At 42.5% G+C, this 16,808-nt stretch overlaps 1 protein-coding gene across 4 annotated transcripts in view; it reads right to left on the minus strand.

Moving 5' to 3' along the window:
• Nucleotides 1-8,844: 8,844 nt before the first annotated feature.
• Nucleotides 8,845-16,808, minus strand: part of LOC119187757 (protein NDNF) — a 189,019-nt gene continuing 181,055 nt past the window's right edge. For all 4 annotated transcript variants that reach the window (XM_075878840.1, XM_075878839.1, XM_037435836.2 and 1 more), the window contains one exon: nt 8,845-11,721. In XM_075878840.1, the coding sequence (XP_075734955.1) occupies nt 10,579-11,721 (1,143 nt within the window). In that variant the 3' untranslated portion in view covers nt 8,845-10,578. The remainder of the gene's footprint in view (nt 11,722-16,808) is intronic.

A 16,808-nucleotide genomic window follows, 5' to 3' on the forward strand; every position in this document is an offset into this window, starting at 1 on the left:
TTCGTTTCAGTTTCATGTGCGATAAACTTAATTATATTGGTACATGTGTAGATATTTCTATTTGAATACCTGAAGCGCAGTATCCCGACTGCACATTTGAAGATCGATGTGTAAAGTGCCACGTGGGTTCGAATTGTAATAGATGAGCACGAAAGTGGCAGTTACAAAGGTTCAGCAATATATACGGCAGTCTGAAAAATTCATCTAAGAGCCTTTTTTCTTATAAAGTCGGCGATGTAAAATTTGTGTAATATATGTGCCTACAGTCGGTTACACCTATAGAAGTCAGCAGCATTTCCTCCTCAAAGGCGAGCGCACACAACCCTGCACCAATACGCGTGTACTTCAGACATGACGTCATCAGCCGGACGACCATTGATCACGCCTGTAGAGTATGTTGCTGAGAGCAAGAACACGATCATTTCTTTAGTCGCTGAGATGATTGGCTGCAGTGTGTCGGTAGTTTGGGCAGGGCCTCCTCCGACTTCTTAAGTTGCATCCGACTCTATAGATGTCAGCTTTAAAATGCTTACTCTATTTCGCCTCAGAATTATGCATCACTATATATTTATTAAAAAGTAAAAATGTGATGTTAATGTAAGGACACGTTCAAATTTTTGAAATATAACTGTAACGAGTTCCTTTCACAGAAGTACTTGTTGCTGGGCTGGTTGGTTCGCCATACTGAGTTCCATTCACATCACAGGATTTTTGTAAAGGGAACTCGCTCCGAAATTGGGAAGGAAAGAGGAAAGAGCTTTCGTAATTGTTTTAAAGGGACGTGTACAACACTGAAACACTGATACATACCCTATAAAGTGGACTTGGAGATGACCGCCACCATATATATAGCTCAGTAGTAAAGCATCGGATGTGTTATTCGAAGGTCGCAGGTTCGGATCCTGCCATTGGCAAGTTATCGTTTCGTCCACTTTTTTCATCATGTTTACATTATAATTACTTCTAATAACACCACTTATACTTTCCTTGGCATCTTTGTCGGTAAGTTGACATTATTTATTGACCTTTTACAAAACAGACACGTGACTGCGTGTATTGCCTTAATAATAACATGAGAGGTTTAATGCCCCAAAACCACCATATGATTATGAGAGATGCCGTAGTGGAGGGATCCGGAAATTTCGACCACCTGAGGTTCTTTGAGTGCACCCCCTTGCCCCCCCCCCCCCCAAAAAAAAAAAAAAATCTGAGCACATGGCACTACAGCATATTCACCTTGAGACCACGTAGTGAGTGCATAGCAAGTTCGAAAAGATTTCACGCGCATACTTGTTCGTCGTTTGAAGCATGCTACTCTTCGCACAAAATGCGGCCACATGTGAAAGCTTCACCTATACAAGCCACTTTCAACTTTATCGAAAAAATTGCAGTAATCTACAACTAAAAATTCTCGAGTAACATCACGCAATAAAAAAGTGGTTGAAGTGTGCACTATATATGGAGACGATATCGTTATCGCATCGAACTCTAAAAGTGAAGCTTAAGGGTCCTCTAATTTTACATCAATAAATACTAATAAATAAATAGTTAGGTAAGTAAATAAGCAAACAAGATGCTGGACATTCGACGATAGGCCTGATTTTTTTTTTCATTCAAAATAGCTCAACGGAAACGAAAAAAAAAGCATGTTATCAGCCGCGTGTAGCAGCCGTACCGTGGACTTGTGCAATAATCACCAGTGGAAAGACTGCCCAAAAAATTATCAATTATGCTGTTAGGCAATAACTTTTGGAGCACAGTAAAAAGAGGCAGCTTTGTTCTTGTTTCGTTTTTGCTCTCTGCATGTATCCCTTGTCTCATCTCTTTGTTGAAAAGTGTATGCCAGTATAACATGTTTCCATCAATTTTTTTTATATTGCGAATGAATACTGCAACTGTGTTCCACCTATATGTCATGTTTCACAAGCACGGTATTCCTCTACAAACAAGTCGAAGGATCTACATGTGCCCAAGAGTTGAAGATTGCGAACATGTGTTGACAACGATATTCAGTGATTTCATTTCTCGTTGTCCGCTAAGGCTTGCATAGTTTTCCTTGTTTCATTGAGTGGCCTATGAGAGTAGCTGTTAGTTCTCCCACACGTTCCGCATCTCCTTTATTATTGTTTTTTTTACGCGTTTGCTTTATTTCTTCGCTGTTATTTCTCATGCGTCTCTTCCCCGATCACTTCCGCCAATGTGAGCCAGCCAACCAAAAGTTTATCTTCCAGGTAACTTATTTTGTCTTTTCCTTCTTAATTTTTCCCCAGCCACTCTCCAAGCTTTTATGCACTTTTTTAGGGGATGTATAGGTTTACAATTCGTCAGATTCGCTGCTCTCTCACAATCTAATGGTGATATTGCTACCTTATGTGCGCCCTTCCATCTTTCCTTCCTAAATCCCGGCTGTGGCGGCCGAATTTTCGGTTGAGGTGAAAATTATTGAGGTCCATGCATTTAGATTCAGGTGCATGTTAAAGAACCCAAGGTCGTCGAAATTTCCGGAGCCCACCACTACGGCGTTCCTCATAATTATAACTTGGTTTTGAGACGTTAAAGCCCAATGATTACTATCCTTCCTTCCTTTATTATTTTTCGCACTCATGTGAATATAAGCATAACAGGTGCCATGAATAATTAACTAGAATGAGAAACTTTGTCCAAAAAGAAGAGCCGGCTTGTAGCATCAAAAACGTGACCAGGCGATGTGAATAGCACGTTGATTTTGGAGAGTACACTTTTTCTAATCAGGTGGTGAACTTAGAAAAAAGTAAATGGAAGAATAATTCACAGATGGTTTAATTCGTGATTGCTCTGAGCCATCGGTGTGCCGATTTTGTTAATGATATGTCCAGCACGGCCGGGCCTGTAATTTACAATTAAAGGTGCCCTGCGACACATTAGCGACTGCCTTATTTAGCACCGGAACACGGGTAGTAATGAATGCCGAGACGAATGCAAGAACAATGATGCAAATCGGCACAAGAAAATTGAAGTCATGAGACCTTGAAGTTGAAAAGTTTAAATATAGTTTTTTTCCTAGAACTGTCGATGACTGGAATTGTTTGCCGTGTAACATCTTTCATTCTAATAAGTTTCTTGGTGACCTTGAGCGTCACCTTCTTTCTTAACCTTTTGTTTCTTTTGCATTGTTGTCTGTTGTTTTCTACAATTACGTTTTGATGTATCCACTCCTGCTTGGGCCAGCACATTGGCCTGCAGTATTGTGAAATAAATAAATAAAAAAAAGTCTAGCAGACGGTGACGAGAAATGTTCTCTTTCCCATTTCACTCTCCCGCTGACGTCAAATGTTGCCCCATGGTAGTTAGTTTTTACACAATTACTCGCTACCACTCTTTTTGACGGCGTCGTTATCATGGTTACGTCGAACCACGTGCGTTGGGTAGCAGATGCTGCTTCCCGTCTTACTATGTGAGATGCATACTGTATAAGATACACGTCTCATGAAAGACGCGTTCAACGGTAATGCCGGTGCCGGCTGCATGTCGCATTTTTATCTCGTTAAAAACGCCGCATGCGTTTTCACCTTTAGTTGCTGGCGTGCCATAGCCGCGTTCACCGTCTAAAGGCGCGTTCAGGTGACGTTCCCACTTGGCATCGAAGGGAGCGAAAGTGACAAAACTCACCGATAATTCACTCGCTTCATCACCTAAGCGGCCGAAAAACCACGCCATGAAGCCGGCGCGAAAAAATCGGTCCGAGACTGATTTCGCCGCCACGCGAAAACGGATCGCCTTTCCGCATCACCACTTTGTCTGCACTAGCTGAAACCATTTGATCTAAACAGCCGGCCGCAGCTTCAACATGACGGCGAAGTTGTCGGCGGTGGCACGCATCGGCTCAAATTGCAAACTACCCGTGCAGCACGACGAAGCTTCACGGCCTCAACAGGGACACGTTCATAGAGAGCCTGGTTTTGATTACAATCACTGAAAACACTAGAAGTAGGTGGTGCGGCAGCAGCGAGTCGGCATGCCCCAACGTTTCTCGCCTTTGCACAGCCGGCTGAATCCGCCACCACTGCTGCATTCGCTCGTGTCATTTCAGCTGGCGTATATGCCAAAACAACACTTGAAAAGGTGCGAGCTGTTTCTGTTCAGTACTTTGCGTGAATAAATAGGATTGCGCATGAAATTCAGTGCTCAAAAAAGAGGCGAAATCGAATGAATTCTCAAAGTGGTGAAAGCGGCGGCGGTGGGGGCATGCACGAGGGGCAGAACGAATGTGAACATTTTTCACGTCTGCCAACGTGGTTTTCTGGCCGCTCTGGCATTTTCGTTTGCGCTTCCGTTCTGAAATGTGAATGTGGCCAAAGTGTCATGTTCGTTGTTCTAAGAAAACATCATTTAAAAACAGAATTATTTCCTTCTGAAAAACTATAAAAAAGGTTTTAATCATTTTTTAGCATTCGCTTGTGTAGGCAGCAACCAATATGGCACGCTATTAATATGGCATGCTACTTGCCACGTCCAGCCAATCAAAAACGAACGGCATTTGTCGTCGCTATCACATAAGAGACGTTACGCCCCACAACCAAAATAGGCGATGTGTATACGTCGCCATAGTCTGAAATCAAGGTATTTTATCCAGCGAATTTAACTTACATAGCTTCGATTATGGCGATTCCACTTATGCAACGATGTCGGCACATTCTCCAGCTCCGATGAAAAGGACATGCTCAAATTGTGTAGCAGAACCTGTTTAATTCTCAAACTTAGCTCGAAATTGCTCCATTTTTTCTGTAAAAATGATCCTATGAATAAGTGTCCCCACCGTAAACCCAGTCACGGCCATTGGCTTATTTGAGCCTTATGAGTTGCATAGTTATCACTGCCACCATGTTATGTCGCGATGTGCTTGCGTGCACACTCGCGATCACACTGAAAATAAGCAGTGTGTTCCAAGAAAAAAGAAAGAAAGAAAAGAAGCAATGAAGGTCATGATGCGCACTGTCAAATGAACGTAGCTTCTTGCCCCTTTGTCATCCCCCTCCTCCCCTGCAGCGTAGCTTTCGGCGCGTTCATGTATGAGTGTAGGTAAGGAGAAAGCTACTAAAGCGTGAGACAAATCCCTGTAATTTCGCTCGCACTGACTATCTCTTATTTCCTCCTCTCTAAGAAGTGGGCAGATGTGGTGCCCTTCTAAGTGGCAGCTGCCAGCCTGCTGTCTTCCTTTTCCCCCTTTGTCTTTGTGCATACTCGTGAAAAATAAATAAATAAATATATAAACAATGCCCCATCCCCCCCCACCCCGCCCCGAAGAAGTACAGTTTTAAATACGCTTGCGCGGTGACATGAAAAAGTTCTAGTGCAAAAAAATATCCGGCATAATTTGCTTTAAAAAGCAAATAGCCGTAAATATTTTTTTTTGTCGTTGGAACTGCTTAGTGAGCAGACAGCTGTGAATAAATTGTTCATTCCAATATACTCGTAAAAGCTTTAACAGGAGTCGGCTATCTATTGGCGCGTTAATTCTTACCTTTTTTGTGCCCTACGAGCCCATCCTTTACATGGGCCCTTTCAGAAATGTGCCTTACCCTGTAATACAGTGTTCCTTATGCATCAACAACAGCTCCATGAGCTGGTTCCCAAAGCAGTCACGGCAAACAAAGGGTGCCCCAAAATATGAAGAGACACATAGGGTGACGTCAACAACGGAAACTGAATACTGTAATCCGAGTTCTTGAAGGCCAATATGGCCATAACACAAATTGAGAAGTAAAAAAATATTATGACCAAACTCAGAAAATTAGCAGTACTAAGGAAGGGAGCAGTGGGCTACCAACAAGACATGGCGAGAAATGAAGAATACCGACACCTCGACTTAATTATTATACTTTTTATTCTCTCCTCATTAGCTATGTTTCTAGTGCTTTCGATGTGTTTTTCTTTTCCTCTGAAAACATCGTGGTATGTATTTAATGCGATGTCGCGAGGTGCTTCGAACTCAGACAAGCACTAACGCTTACTTAAAAACCAATATAATATACCTTAAAGGCAATGTTTGTCACTAATAATCCATCAGAAGTGCCAATGTGTACAGGACAATAAATCAAACCATGCAAACATTTCGAGGTTTCTTTTTTGGTGTCAGGAGTACTTAGAAAATAGAGCAGCGAGAACTGTATCTGCGCCCCGCTGCAGTGGTCTAGTGGCTAAGGTACTCGGCTACTGACTCGCAGGTTGCGGGATCCAATCGCGGCTGCGGCGGCTGTGTTTTCGATGGAGGCGGAAATGCTGTAGACCCGTGTGCTCAGATTGGGGTGCAAGTTAAAGAACCCCAGATGGCAGATATTTCCGGAGCCCTCCACTACAGCGTCTCTCCTAATGATATGCATAGTTATGAGACGTTAAACCCCCCATATAAATCGAGAACTGTAGCTGCGGGAACAAGATGGTATTGTTATAACAAGTCATTAGTGAAATGCATTCACAATGGGGTACATTTGATCAACGCATATACTAGAAGAGCCCCTGTGATGGCTACATTACATCCAATGTATACCACTCTTGCTGTTACCTTGGCGATCACGTGAGCTCGCACAGATGATTCGATTAATGGACCTCGCAGATTATAGTTGTCCGCCGAAATCGTACTCGCGAAACCATTTCAGCCATCTGTGCAAGCAAGATTTGCCTATCTACCAATAATATGGATAATTTTGCTGATTTAACAGCTCTGCATAGCTAGTCTTTTCAACATTGACATAATGGAAAAAAAAAAACATCATACGGCGCCGCATATCACGAATCTATTCATGATGTTGAATTGCTAGCAGATTATTGCATTATATGTACAAAATCTTAACGCATGATCTACTTACAAACGAAGTATTTCACGAATAATTGCTATACTGCATATCATAGAGTGCGCTACATGAATTGAAGTGTCGTTTTAGAAGGCACGTGCACTTGGAACGAGTTAGCAAACTATGCGCCATTTTTGAGACAATTGACTGACAATCTTTCAGTACAAATACACTGTTCCTCTTGAAAAACGCTTATAGTTACGCATTTAATTAAAAATTATACTAAAAGATGAATACATGTTGTGGCAGGGTTCAAGAATGCATATATCGAAACGGGCACCGTGTTCATAGTTTGTTCCAAATGCACATGATTTCATTGTAGAAGCCGTAAGGAAATAAGTTTAAACCGGAAGTTTAAAATCGTTTAAATAACCTGTGCTGTGAATAAATTAGTCTGAATGTAATTAGCTGAAATGTAATGACGAAGAAAATACTCCTTTCGATTTCTCGTCATATAATCTCTGCCACAGAGAGAAATCTAGATTAAAAACAGTTTCGTTGCTTACTATAATTATTAAAAAACTCTTTTGCACTAAAAATACAATAAAAATACTCCTTATATGATGTTTAGATTTTTTTTTATGCCAGCGCTGTACAGATTACCACGTGAAAATTAGTTGACATATTTGAAAATGACCTTCACTGAACTCGCAGCCTTTCCTTGCTAGCTGGATAAGGCCCTGGTGAACGTAAAATGGCAACTCTCAAACGTACTTACCAAGCATCAGTCATCGTAAACGTTTTTTTTATTGAAATAGAAAATAAACGAAGGAGTTTTCATCACCGTTACTTGGCGACGGCTACCCCTTTCCACTTGATTGGTGCAATTAAAAATATAAAAAAACAATAGCATATATACATATATACAGTCCTACATGGGTGAGAGCAAAAGTTCTCCTATGGGCAGAACAAACACGTAGATGCCACGCTCACTTTTAACTTTTGTCCGCTCAATATTCGTCACAAAACTTCGTTTCTTCGAAGAACTGTTGCAGCACCTTCATTGCTTTGCCATTTGTTTTGGATGTCCATGGAACTAGTATTTTATTCAGCGTAAATGGCAGCTCGGGATCTAAGTTATGCAGTTCCTCTTCTAGTCGCCATCGGTGTGTGTCGTGTATCGTAAACGCTATTCTAAAAGCAGTTCTGCTGCTGGTGAATAGGTAGAAGAGCTGAAAACAAAGAAAATAAAATTCTAAAAGAGAACCAAAAGTAGAAGCTTTGTTATTCGTGTTTGAACATGTCTGTATCCTGGAGAAATGTGGTACCTGTAATAGTTTTACAAAGAGTGGTTAGAACTGTGTTATTCTTGAAGCACGTAGACGAGATTTTCAGCATAGGAGTATATAGTACGTATTTGCACAAACAAATGAATGCATGTAAGGCCAGGCCTGCCAGGCTGACCTTGTCTGCGGCAACATTCTCACCACTATCTTCATCATGAATGCTAACAACACTTACAGGAGTGTACAGGCTGATCTTCGAAAATGTGTCCACCTTTGTGTTTTGCAATGTTGTAACGGTTAAAAAACGTCAGGTATACTATTGGTATACGGTGTCACATTGTCAAATTCCGGAAGATAATACCGCAATCTAGCTTTTCATCTTTACGCCTTATGTTTTATGAACACGTATGCAGAAAAGCTGCCGAGAAACTTCTCTGCAAGAAAACAAAGGGCATGCATGGTCTACCTTATGTGACTGTATTATAATTAACTAGGAAGTACCGAAAGTATTACCCGTATTTGTAGCGAAAGGTTAAATGTACCATCCGTGATAGGCTATGCACTTCTACGAAGTGCAGAAAAGAAAGGTGTTGGCTTTAGGAGAACGCTGAATACGAGAACAGCGGTCAGTAGCTCGTAGTGAACGCTAAATATGATCTCGAAAAACAGATAGCGTACCCGAATGAAATTTCAAATTATTTGTGTCAAAACGAAATGAGCTGTAGCTTTCGCTTCACTATACAGAATTGTAGGTGTTGGGAACGTGAAAGAAATGACAAAAGCAAATGTTCCGGGCGTGTACCCTTGGCATGTATTTGACTAGCGCAAAATCTCTACGTCCCATGCATCAAGCTTATTAATGATAAGCGAAGTCAACGGACACAGTTCGTCGCTTCTTGCGTAGCAAATAGTTCCTTAATGGAGGTTGATGCTGCCGACTTCACGATACACAGTTCAACGTGCAAGCGCACAGCTACTCGTGGAGAACATCGTTCATGTGTAGGCTCGTCGGTGATTCCGATGATGAAGACAACACAGGTGAAGCGAATGGCTCGGAGATGTGTTGCTGTCTGCCGTTTGGTCTTCAGACGACATGGGTTGTTGGTCGAGGCACGACAAAAAAATCAGCGACAGTGAACAATGATTGAAAAAAAAAAGACGACAAGCTGGAAGCCTCCACGAAAAATACGGCGTCAACATCACATTGCAGTAATAAACTCTGAATGCGAATATTGAGGAGGAATAGTTCCAGGCATGATGTCGAGCGATTTGATTTTATAATATGTGAGTGGGACATGCTTGTGTGAACTTCGCCATTGAGGTGTTGGTGGGCGGTGCGTCTAGCTAGCAGCGGTATTATGAACGACGCAACTCAGGCGGACATATGCTATGTATTGTGATGAAAACAGATGAAAGAAACGTCAATATTTTGCGAAGTATAAATGCATTGTTGCGCTTTCTTGTACGAAACGTGGCAAGTCAGTGCTGGTTTTGATTTCGAATCTCCTATGCTTTCCGTGTGCTGAAGCGGGTAACCGCCATCTTACTGAAAACAAGCGGCCATACCTAAATATATTATAAGCTTGTAAACATATAAATTTAACAATTGAAGTCGCACCCTTGCGAAAGACTTGGCAGCTCAACACAGATTTACTGAGAGCACATGCTGAGTTGTCACACGCGACGTTAAAGAGGAGAATGAAATCGCAGAGTATACCATACTTCTCGTCACTACTATTTATCCAGTACATACTTAATTTTTTACGTTGCAATATCGCTTTACATAAAAAATATTGAAAGCAGGGATAGCTGCTTAACCTTGGATAAATGTTCGACGCACAATGGCTGCGAGAATATTTATAGTCAACGAAATGATGTGCATAAACGTTAGCCATTGCAACAAGTAACAAAATGGAACAGTTTAGCAATCATACAACCGGTCCGCACTCATGTCTCTATATTGACGCCTGCTTCTATATCTCTGGGTAGTGCATTCAATATGCTTAAATTCAACAACTTTTAAGCAGGAGTTTAACTAATAGGACGATATCGAAATAGTCAAAGTCTACACAACGGTAAATACGTACTGCATTAGTAAACACAGGCCTGACTCATCGCTTTACCACATCAAGCGCTTGCAGAGTTCTTCCAGCGGCAACGTAAGACACTGACGGATTTCAGAGCAACGCTGAGCGATTATCATTTTTTTTTTGTTTTTAGTGGTGGCATTGGGTTTAGACGCCTTGTATTGCCTAATATTTTCATTTCGAATTCGCAGGATTATGGTATTTGAATGTCGTACTAACATAACGCGTTTAGAACCAAGCAGTGATGCCGTGGCATCGAAATTAGTCTTTCACGCGTTCTACATATTGCCCACCTTACCTGATCACTGTGATAACGGACATTGCCTCAGTCCATGAGCAGATTACCATAGTCTGCCCTTCGCACACAGTGTTTCAACACAACCTTGCCGGCCGCGCAGGTATTTTTTTCTTTTGTGACGAGGAACGCTTTGTTATTCATCGCTTTCCCTTCCTATAGGACACACTACAGCTTCTGTGCGTTGTGGCCCAAACTTTCTCGTAGGCTAGCGTTCGGCCTCGGGCCTTTGTGACCAGAACTTCGAAAACGTATGTCGTGTCCGGCTGTAACTTTCTAATCTTCTGCATGATGACGTTCTGGAATCGGTGCTTGCTGAAGCGGTGGTAGCGGCGGCAGCTGACCTTACCACTCTTCTCCGCCAATTTGGTCTCGTCGCAGAAGTCCTGCGGTCTGGCGAATACGCCCGAATAACTTCCCCGAACTTCTTGCTTGAAGATGCAGTAACGAACTTTCTCATCGAGAGCGGCCTTCCAGGCAAGTGTGACAGAGTTGCAGGTGGTCAATGAGCCCATCACTTTCACGCCACTGTCGTCTGGCAGCGTGGGAAACGGAAATTTGTGGTATTTCTTGCTGACGAGAAGGTGAACTCTGCGTAACTGGGGGACGGTTGATGATACCTTGATGATGTACGTTCCGTTAGACGGGTGGTTCAGGGTCAACGTCCTGGTGTCCATTACCTCTGCCGTGAGCACCTTGGCTTTGCGCAACGTGACTGAAAGCTGTACAGGACCAGGGCCCGAACAAGATTGAACAAACATCCACATTGTTGGCACGTTGGCATTCACCGAGTATTTGGCTACGTGGGCAAAGTTGTCCCGCTGGTCGAGCACAATTCGGACAAGCTGATTGTCCTGGATACGCTGGTTTCCCACACTTCTGGCGACCACGCTGGTTCCCGGGAAAGCCGTACTCGAATTTGTTTTTGCGTTTATCGCAAACACATCGATGTAGTACCTTTGGTCCACTTCGAGGTCGGCGAAGCTGTGCCAAGTCCTACGGCCCACGCACTCGAAAACGACGTCGCGCTGTGGCCGGACGGAACGCTGTATCTCGCGCGATCTGAGAGCTAGTTTACGGCGCGCGGCTTTTTCCCACCAAAAGCCGAAGCCCGAATCAGGATGGGGCGGGCTGGGCACGTCGCCTCGCAGGGCGCTGTCAACGGCGCACTTGGTGTGGAAGTTCTCCTTGCGGTTGGCCGCCACACAGTACCGCACGTCCTGGTGCGCAGAACTTTCAGATGGGCTTGGCTTCCACGTGAATAGCACACGACCATTGCGTACCTGCGAATATAAGCACCATCATTGTGATGTGGTCAGGTGAAATTGTGTTGTCTTAGTGATTAAACACGTAGCATTCAAGCTCAATCACAAGTTGTAACGTGGTAAAAAAGTGTTTTGCGTCATGCCTCAACTAACAGAGAATGTATCGAATGCTCAGCAAAATTATCTGACACATAGTAAACCTGTAAAGTTACTGTGGATGACAGTAAGTGGGTTTTCACATTTAATTTATCTGCACATTGCAATATCTTTATTGTAGTTTGGTGATGTTAGTTTTCTACGTGATGCACGGCCTTGGTTTGTTTACGTATTGCCGTTTTTATGGGGCCAAGTCAGAAATTATCTACACTTCTGCCTTAAGCTTTCTGATATTGCGCAGTTTGTCTTCCGTCCTCGCATATTTCATTGTTACTGCTGTGGTAATGCTGTCAAATTTTTACCTTAATTCTTCCATTTTTCTTCCTTCTGTTGCTAGTATACACTGACTGCTACATTGGAAGTTTCCACCAAAGCGGAACATCGAGAAGTGATCCATTTCCTGTATTCAGAGGGCGTCAAAGGTTCATAAACTCATCGCACGCTATCCTCGCAATATGGGAGAAGTGCACTATTACGTAAAACAGCATTTTTGGGGATCGAGAGTTTGCAATGTGCTGCAGACGTGACAATCGATTTGCGACAAACTCCATGGTTTGTGGTTGAAGAAAGTTTTATTGTTGCATGACATTGCAGGGAAAAACACGGCTCATTAAAAACTGCAATAATCAAGAAGATAAAATTCGTTACTGAAACACTCTCCTTACAGCCCAGACATAGCATCATGTGACTTTTCCCTGTTTGAGTCACTCGAGAATATTTTGCTCGGTCGATTTAGACGTGCGAAATGTGGTGCAAAACTGGCTTCACGACCAACCGAAAACCTTTCATTTGGAAAGAATACGTAAGATCGTTGACCGTTGGGTCAAATGCATTGATAAAAAAGAAGAATAATAGAAAAATTATGTGCATCGTATAACCCTAGCTTCACATTATTAAAATGTAGAATGAAAAGTGTAGATGATTTTTCACTTGCTTTCATATTTATGGACTTTCAACAGTGTATTGTGCTTCGCAGTATACTGGGTTTTGCGTGCCTGTAATTATAAAACAGCAGGCTCTATGCGTGGCCAGCCTTGCCATTTCTCGAATTAAATAATTAAGGAGTAAGTCGAGAGGATGACAAGTAAAAATACTATTATTTTTGTCAGTAAGCAATGTCAAATAAAAAGGTCGTACACGTTTCGCTGAACTTCGTATATTTTATAACAATACATGACAATGTACAATTAGGTATACCCGAGTCCGAATTAATTAAAATGAAGCATTCTGGCTACTACATTCGTACTTGTTTTGCTTAAAACACAGCCTCGCAGTAACGGACGCCTTTTGTAGTGAAGGTTCTTTACAGGCAGGTTACTGATGGAACCTTTAGCCATATATCCCATATATCTCCGGCATCTGTTGTCATTATCAGCCTGACTACGCCCACTGCTGGGCAAAATGCCTCTCGAATGATCCAACAATAAACCCGATCGGGTGCTTTCTGCTGCCACGTTATACCTGCAAACTTCTTAATATCGTCCCTCCACCCAATTTTCTGCCTCCCTCTTACGCATTTGCCGTCTCTTGAAATTCAGTCACTTACCCTTAACCCTTAATGACCAGCGATTATCCCGCTTACGTGCTACGAGCCCGACCCAGGTCCATTTCTTCTTCTTGATTTCCACTACCGCTTAATCTCCTCCTCCTCCTCCTCCTCCTCCTCCTCCTCCTCCTCCTCCATGGACTACGATATACTTAACCCCAGTTTGTTTCCTGACCCACTCTGCTCTCTTCTTGTCTGCTAAAGTTACACCCATCATTTTCTTTTCCATCGGTAGCTGCATCGTCCTCAATTCAGGCTGAATCCTTTTGTAAGCCTCCAGGTTTTTGCTCCGTAGGTAAGTACCGGCAAGACACAGCTGTAATATACCTTCCATTTGAGGGTTAGTGGCAGATTACCATTCATGATTTTAGAATGCTTGCTGAATATGGTGAACCCCATCCTTATTCTTCTCGTTACTTCACTCTCGTGGTTCGGCTCCGCGGTTACTTGTCCTAAGTAAACATATTCCTTTACAACTTCTAGCGTCTCTTCACCTATCGCAAAGCGCTGTTTTCTGGCGAGACTGTTGCACATTACTTTTGTTTTGTGCATATTAATCTTCAGATATACTTTTCTGCTTTCCGTGTCCAGTTCAGTAATCATGAGCTGTAATTCGTCCCCTGAGTTACTCATGAAGGCAGTGTCATCACCGAATCGCAGGTGACTAAAATACTCTCCATAAACTCTTATCTTTAAGTCTTCCCAATCTAGGCCCCTGAAAACCTTCTGTAAACAGACGGTAAATACTATTGGGGAGATCGTGTCCCGCTTCCTTACAACCTTCCGTATTGGCATTCTGTTGGTTTCCTTATGAAGAGCTATGGTGGCTGTGGGTCCACTGCAGATTTACAGTATGTTTATGTAGGGTTTGTCGATGACCTGATTCCGTAGTGCCTGCATTACTGCTGATGTGTCGACTGATTCAAACCCCTTCTCGTAATCTATATAAAGACTATGTATAAGGGTTGGTTGTATTCCGCGCATTTCTCTATCACCTGGTTGATAGTATGATTATGGTCTATTGTGGAGTAGCCCGTACGAAATCCTGTTTGGTCGTTTGTTGGGTTGAACTACAATACCGCCTTAATTTTATTAGCTATTATTTTTGTAAATAGTTTGCACAGAACGGACGGTAAGCTGATCGGGATGTAATTTTTCAAGTCCGTGACATCTCCTTTCTTATGAATTGAGATGATGTTGGCGTTCTTCCAAGATTATTGTACCCTTCCTGCCAAGAGACACTTCGTATATAAGGTGGCCAGTTTTTCTAACACAATTTCTCCACCATCTTTGAACAGGTTCATTGTTACCTTATCCTCACCAGTGGCTTTCCCTCCGCATTTCTTCTAGAACTTTTTTTACTTCCTCTGTCATTACTGGTAGGATGTCGAGTTACTCTGGGTTATTATTGCTTCTTTCGTTATCATCCATGGTTGTTTCGGCTTCTGTACAGCTGTGTACATTAACTGCAAGTTTGCTTAGTTTTGGCAGCGTGAGTTCTGATACGCGGGCATGCGGCCATGCTATTTCGCTGAAACACGCACAGACGGGATAATTATCTTCATCGCAGACGCGGACTGCCGAGCATTCAAGCTGTCCTATTGTCTGCGTGATTAGCGTATATCTATTAGTTGCAACAGTAACTTTGATAGAACTCCTGTAGGACCCATTAAGGATGGCAGTATTGCATAAACAAAAATAATCCGCGAACTTCGAACATAATGTGTGCTGTTGCCTACAATTTATATAGCATGCACAGATGTCATCGCCCCGCCGCGGTGGTCTAGTCGCTAAGGTACTCGGCTGCTGACCTGCAGGTCACAGGATCGAATACCGGCTACGGCGGCTGCATTTTCGATGGAGTCCAAAATGCTGTAGGCCCGTAGGCTCAGATTTGGGTGCACGTTAAATAACTGCAGGTGATCGAAATTTTCGGAGCCCTCCACTACGGCGTCGCTCATATTCATATGGTGGTTTTGGGACGTTAAACCCCTCATATCAATCAATCAATCAATCAATCAATCAATCAATCAATCAATCAATCAATCAATCAATCAATCAATCAATCAATCAATCAATCAATCAATCAATCAACCAATCAATCAATCAATCAACCAATCAATCAACCAATCAATTAATTAATTAATCAATCAATAGATATCATCACAGATCCAATCTGTTTCAGAGTTCCATCACTACTGGCGGTGGTGTAAGTAAAGCTTGCACATCTTCATTGTCTGGACACCAGATTTATGGCACTGCAACGTCGGTGCTGTTTACCGGTGGCGCATATTCTCACCATGATACCACTAAAATATGACATTTGCTACCATAAAATTCACTGTCTGTCGTAATATTAGGCCAGAATCGCTCCCATATGACAATAAATATATCTGCCGGCTTGCCATAGATGAATGTTTCTGGCCACGTTTCTGAATGTTTCTGGCCCATTCAAAAACTGGCGCTGACAGGTGCATGTGCACGGTATTTACAAAGCAAGGGCTATATAGACAAAATATTTTGGTTGGGAAATGTTTTTTCAATGGTGGCTTCAGTTTCTTACAAACCTCCCTAATTGTTGTTTTCGTAAGTGCGTTCACTTCGAAGCACTTTTGGTGACCCTGCACTAGCTGCTCTAACCTACCTGCGTGGAAGTTCGCCGCCTGAGAATTGAACTAGTTGACAAGTTGGGCCGCATCTAGATTTTTTAATTGTTCAGGTGAAGAATAATGGCGCGAATGCATTGACTATTTCTTTTTGTTTCTGCGTTAGGGCAGTATATCGATATCTCATGACTGGTCACAACATGAGAAATCAAGCCGTCACAGTTTCGTCGATAGCTGTCCGAAAATGGTCCCTCACTTGTCATTCTTTCCTCTCTGCGTTGGTTGGTAGTCTTTTGAAGTATCCCACTTAAACGCATTTTGCGATATATGGCGTTTTATGATGCAGTCAATCAAATAGTACAGTGTTCAACAAGACGGTACATGCCAGTCAAAACACTAATCATCAGTCGTCGACCAAATAAGTTTTTCGCTAATTTGTACAAATATTTCATGGATCTGAGTATTCAGCCTACACTTTGATTTTAACCATGTACGTTTGCGTTGCCATTTTTTCCATCTGGACGTCATTGTATAATCTCTCCTTCCCTCAATGCCGTGACCTGTAAGCTGAAGACAACGTTCGATGAATTTCAGTATCCAATGAAGACTTGCCGCACAAAAAAAAAAAACGAGTCAGAAACTGGCATGAGTGGAATTCAGCAAACATTGTGCGCTGCAATCACCGACAAGTGGATTACCAACAATAACTTTGTGCTCACAGAAGGAATCAGTTGATGGCCCTGCATATGTACAATTTCGTTCCGACCCTCCTATTATCAGACATAAACGCCCCTTAC

This window comes from Rhipicephalus microplus, chromosome X (assembly GCF_043290135.1).
Source record: "Rhipicephalus microplus isolate Deutch F79 chromosome X, USDA_Rmic, whole genome shotgun sequence".
Taxonomy (NCBI): Eukaryota; Metazoa; Arthropoda; class Arachnida; order Ixodida; family Ixodidae; genus Rhipicephalus; species Rhipicephalus microplus.